This window comes from Hyla sarda, chromosome 2, assembly GCF_029499605.1.
Source record: "Hyla sarda isolate aHylSar1 chromosome 2, aHylSar1.hap1, whole genome shotgun sequence".
NCBI classification, from domain to species: Eukaryota; Metazoa; Chordata; class Amphibia; order Anura; family Hylidae; genus Hyla; species Hyla sarda.
The window spans coordinates 6,514,537-6,520,536 of record NC_079190.1 but is presented as its reverse complement, the minus strand read 5'-3'; the positions used below and the strand labels follow the sequence as shown (position 1 = coordinate 6,520,536).

Genomic DNA, 6,000 nt, shown 5'->3' with positions numbered 1-6,000 from the left:
GAAAACAACAACTCAACTTCAGCAGTTGATAATTATTGAAAGGATTAAGATTTTTCAATAGAAGTAATTTACAAATCTGTTTAACTTTCTGGAGCCTGTTGATATAAAAAAATAAAAAAGTTTTTTTCTGGAATACCCCTTTAAGGGGGTCTACCTCCACTGTTAAAGAAGCCTCCAAGGTAAGGAGAGGAAACTAAGATTATAGGAGAAGAGAAAGATGGAGAAAGAAAGATGACGATAAAGAAAGTGAGAAGAAGAGAAAGGCTGGAGGCCATAGTCAGCAGAACATTTTCAGTTTCTGGACTGTGGCCATGGTGGGGGGGGGGGGGGAGTGGTGCTCTAGTGCAGGTACTGTAGATATGGACCCATGGTTGCCTCTTGTGAAGACTATATTATTTGAATTAAATTATGTCTCCTGGATAACTGTGTGATCCAGCACTGTCCTGCTTAGAGCACAAGACACAAAGTCCACACAACAATCAAAAGTATCCCAGTAGGCCCCATCACACCTTTTATTTTACTTACTTATGCTCTGTATTTTGTTTTTGTAGTGCTGTTTTTGAACGTTCTCTGAAGAGATGACGGCCAACCAAAGCAATGTCTTCGAGTTTGTCCTTCTCGGTTTTCCCGGTATCTCAGAAACATTTCACATAGCTGTTTCTCTAAGCTTCTTTGTGATCTACAATATTGCCTTGTTCTCCAACGGCATCGTTCTGAGTCTGATCATTCTCCGAGAACACCTTCACCAACCCATGTACATCGTCATTGGGAACCTGGCCATATCTGACCTCATATTTGACACATTGACCTTACCAAAAATCATTGCCAAGTACTGGTTTGGGGATGGTTCCTTGTCATTTGTAGCTTGTTTTTTCCAGATGTTTTTTGTCCACAATTTGGGTTCTTTAGACTCGATCCTTATCATGTTGATGGCCATTGACCGATTTGTCGCCATTTGCAGACCTCTTCATTACAGTTCCATCATCACTAACAAAGTGGTTTCGGTGTTCTGCTTCATATCTTGGGTGATCACCTCACTGATCGGTCTTGCCATTGCCATCATGGGGGCCGGTCTGCCATACTGTGGACCAAATAAAATAAAGAACTGCTTCTGTTCCCTCACAAATGTAGCAGTCTTATCCTGTGTAGACTCCTTCCCAACCAGACGTAACGTCTTCACCATCGCTCTAGTCGTCCATCTTCTCCCATTATCATTCATTATATTCTCCTATATTTTCATTATATGGCAAATTCAGAAAATGGCCCACGTGGAAAATTGGCATAAGATTTTTTATACGTGCACCACTCACTGGTTTGTTATTTTTTTGTACTTTGTGCCCCGATTGTTCGTTTATACCTACAACCAATTTCAGCTAATTTCCAACGCCGACCTCCACACCTTACTCATCTGCATTTATACATTTGTGCCGCATTTCACCAGTCCCATTATTTTCTGCCTCAGAACTGAAGAGATAAAAAATACTCTGAAAAAAGTATTTTGGAAAATCATGTCTCGTTCAACATAATAATAAAAAATAACTGCAATATGTTGTCATAGATTCTTATAAATTTTACATTTTCCATCATTTACATGGTGGTGGGGGGGGGGGGGAGTAATATTAAAGTCTTTTCCTGGTACAGACCACAAATTTTAGCCCAAACCCATTTTGTCGTAGATTTCTAAAGGTTCGAAAGTTTGCGCCTATCGTGTAATATTATTTCTTTTATCTAAGTTAATTTTAGGCCGGCGAATGATACTCTGGTCTTAGCAAATTACCACAACCAACAACCTCCTCCCCCCCCATTGTTTTGCAATGACAAAAAAAATTGGGAGGATTTATTAAGAATGGAAAACCATGTCCCTCTTGCTCTACTCTAACCACTTTGGCAACCAATATGTTTGCGAAACTTAGTATTGAAGTATAAATGTGTGATATTTCCCAGATTTTTCCTGATTTCCAACACTATTTTCATAGAATGTTTATGCTGTTTTTTGTAATTTAAGGATCCAAAAACCACATGTTGCGTCAAATCTGCTAAAGTGCACAAATTCTACATTTTTTAACACAAGGGCGGGTATAGAATTTACCGTTTCTTCAGCCAACATACCTCCCAGCATAAGCTGCGTCTCTCTACACCAATCTACGCAGAATGGGTGGAAAACCAATGCTGGAATTACACTTTAAAGCCTTAAAGGGGTTATTTACCACAAGGTGATTTTAATATGTACCTGCCTGATAGTAATGGACATGCTTAGGATGGATCTGAACAAGACCAAAAAGATGGATCTGCGCTTGTCTTGGGGCTAAATGGCTATGTTGTGAGATTACCAGAACACTGTTGCTATCTTTTTGTGAACTGGCTATTTCCTGTTGTAGTTTGTTCCCTCAAACTACAAGTTCCATAATTCCTTATTGGAAGTTTGAGGTCACTTTTCTCCCTCCCACACATCAGCCACCCCACCCTTTGAAACACACCTTTGCTCCCTTCAATGCAATAGACCAGTCTTTCTAACCAGGGTGCTTCCAGATGTTGCAAAACTACAATTGTTTTAGAATTATTTTTTTATTTGACTATGCTACAGGGGCTGTAAAGTTAGTGTAGTTCATAGTATAGTGTCTGTACCTGTGTTTTATGGTGGTCTTGCAATTCTTATGTGATTCTTGCCCCAATGTTTATTTTTTACAGCATTCAAAATGAGTGTTGTCTCAGGTTTTCCCAGGTTGCAGTGCGGCCCGAGATATTACATCACTAGTCAGGTAATTAGAGGGAGCCTCTGTAATGTCCATTTGTTTTGTGTTTTGCATTTTTCAGCTTTTTGGTCTTGTTCAGACATTATGTTTATGTCTGAACAGTCTCTGTGTTTATTCTCCCTTGTTTGGGAAGAGTTAACCCTTCAGCACTGGGAGGATATGTATGAGGCCTCTTCAGGTGCTGCTCTGGGCTGGTAATTACACCTGTTACTCTGACCATGTTTGCATTATGTTCACTACGTCTGTCTGAGCCCATGTATCCTAAGTTTTAATCATGGTTATCTGTCCTGTTGATATATCGTTTTTAACGTGCCTTGTTTTAGTACATTTGTCAGGTTTTAGTGATCTTGTATTGGACGTTCTGCATATGCTTTGTGTTTCCTGTGTCTGTATTAACACTGTGCATTTTGTCAGTTCTATTTTGACCTTGTTTGATCCTGGCTCTCTTTGGATAAAATCCTGTTCTGAGCCTTTTGCTAATCCGTCTGTCTAGGAGTGAGTGAGTCTTGTGCCTGTACTCGTGTTTGCTTGTATTAAGGATTTTTATTTCCAGTATCCTGATCACTCGGTGAAGTGTGCCCGCTAGCTAGGAGCCTATTTGGCTTTAGTATTGATGTCCCTCCATGATTGGAGTGGGGTGTCCTGTGTGTTCCTTGTTCTGAGTCTAGTGTGAACAGTGCTCTTGATTTCCTGACCCATTTAGTGTTATGACATTCAGTTAACCTGTTCATCCCCTTCATTTCCTGGTTGTCAGGAACCGGACTGGAAGCGGGTAGTGGATCCTCTGTGTTAGTGAGGCGAAGGTGTGGGCCGTACCAGGGGACCGGTTCTAAGAAGTTACTGGTTTACACCAGAGCCCACCGCAAGGTTGGATGGACTTGCTGCGGCGGTAACTCCCAAGTCGTATTCCCCGATAGCGACTCGACCTCACTAACAGCTGAGATAGGCGTAGTACACAAGAACAAGGCGAAGGCAAGGTCGGACATAGCAAGAGGTCAAGGCAGGCGGCAAAGGTTCGTAGTCAGGGGCAACAGCAAGGGTCTGGATACACAGGCTTGTGAACACACAGAACGCTTTCTCAGGGCACTAGGGCAACAAGATCTGGCAACGACAGGAAGGGGAAGTGGGTTTTTATGTGTGGGGAGTGCTTAGGAACTGATTGAACCAGGAACTGGCCCTTTAAATCTGAGAGACCCGGTGCGCGCGCGCCCTAGAGAGCGGGGCCACACGCCGGGACTGAGCAGGAGGACGGGGCAGGTGAGATGATCGGAATGCGACCCACGGGCAGGCACGTCCCGCCGCGTGGATCGCAGACACAGAGCAGCGCTCCCGGACAGCGAGTCTGACCGGGCGCTGCAAGCCAGAGCAGAATGCTGCGAGCGCTCCGGGGAAGGAGCGGGACCCGGAGCGCTCAGAGTTACACTGATTTTCTCTTCTGTATATTTATCCTCCTATCTAGTCTTGTTCATATTATCATATCTTCAGTTAAAGTGTACCTGTCATCAACGAAAACTTTTTATATAATGTCGATAATACTATTATATGTATATTTATAATATACATTGCTTAAAAAAATATGTATATTGTTCTCACTGCAGCTATTGCCTATGAGGAGTCCAAATACAGGAAGTGGGAGTGGACAAGCAGGGCTCCTTGCACTGAGGACAAGCAGGGCTCTGTACACTGAGGACAAGCAGGGCTCTGTGCACTGAGGACAAGCAGGGCTCTGTACACTGAGGATAAGCAGGGCTCTGTACACTGAGGACAAGCAGGGCTCTGTACACTGAGGACAAGCGGGGCTCTGTACACTGAGAACAAGCAGGGCCCTGTACACCGAGGACAAGCAGGGCTCTGTACACTGAGGACAATCAGGGCTCTGTGCACTGAGGACAAGCAGGGCTCTGTACACTGAGAACAAGCAGGGCTCTGTACACTGAGGACAAGCAGGGCTCTGTACACTGAGGACAAGCAGGTCTCTGTACACTGAGGACAAGCAGGTCTCTGTACACTGAGGACAAGCAGGGCTCTGTAAACTGAGGCTCTGTGACATGTTATGGGCTCACACATGAGGATGATTGACAAGCCAGGAGTCTGCACAGAGCTCTGCTTCTCCTACCCTCACTTCCTGTATTTGGACTCCTCATAGAGACACACAGGCAATAGCTCCAGAGACAGCATTTTTTCACACAAAAATATACACATTTTTTAACCAATACATATTACAAATATACATATAATGTTGTTATCTACTTTATATAAAAAGTTTTTGTTGACAACAGGAACACTTTAATCTTGATTCCGGTTTCTGAACTGTATGTTAGTATGCTATATCCTGTCTTGACATACCTGTTTGTGGATTTGTAGTATTCCTGTTATGTTCCTGACTTGTTTCCCGAAATGTATAGTTGGTTTGTTTTGTTTGATTCTTATGCCCATGCACTCTAGCGCAGGAAGGGACTGGCGCCCATTTGTCATTCACCGCTAGGGTGTCTAGGCAAGTAGTCAGGGAGAGTGGTCTTAGGGACAGCTTTAGGGCTCACTACTCCCTGTTCCTAAATCATGACAGCCTGTCTGTGCTTCAATGGGTGGAGCAACCACTGGGTGGGAGATCATTCTGCAACAGCTGGCGACACCCTAGTCAGAAAACACTGGTCTATTGAATGGAATGGAGCAAAGGTGTGTTTCAATGGGTGGGGTGGCTGATCTGTGGGAAAAAGTGATCTCAAACTTACAAACAAGTGATCATAGGACTTTTAGTTTGAGGGAATGAACTCCAAAAGGAAATAGCCAGTTCACAAAAAGATAGCCTCAGCGTTATGGTAATCTCACAACATAGACGTTAAAGGGGTACTCCCGTGGAAAACTTTTTTTTTTTTAAATCATCTGGTGCCAGAAAGTTAAACAGACTTGTAAATCACTTCTATAAAAAAAATCTTAATCCTTCCAATACTTTTTAGGGGCTGTATACTAAAGAGAAATCCAAAAAATAAATGCATTTCCTCTGATGTCATGACCACAGTGCTCTCTGCTGACCTCTGCTGTCCATTTCAGGAACTGTCCAGAGCAGGAGAAAATCCCCATAGCAAAACATATGCTGCTCTGGACAGTTCCTAAAATGGACAGCAGAGGTCAGCAGAGAGCACTGTGGTCATGACATCAGAGGAAATGCATTTCTTTTTTGGATTTCTCTTTAGTATACAGCCCATAAAAAGTCCTGGAAGGATTAATATTTTTTAATAGAAGTGAT

At 43.0% G+C, this 6,000-nt stretch overlaps 1 protein-coding gene across 1 annotated transcript; it reads left to right on the top strand.

Moving 5' to 3' along the window:
• The first annotated feature begins 578 nt into the window (after positions 1-578).
• Positions 579-1,526, top strand: LOC130356458 (olfactory receptor 6B1-like). The gene has a single exon (XM_056558035.1). It carries the CDS (start codon positions 579-581, stop codon positions 1,524-1,526), a length of 948 nt encoding a protein of 315 aa, XP_056414010.1.
• The last annotated feature ends 4,474 nt before the right edge of the window (positions 1,527-6,000 follow it).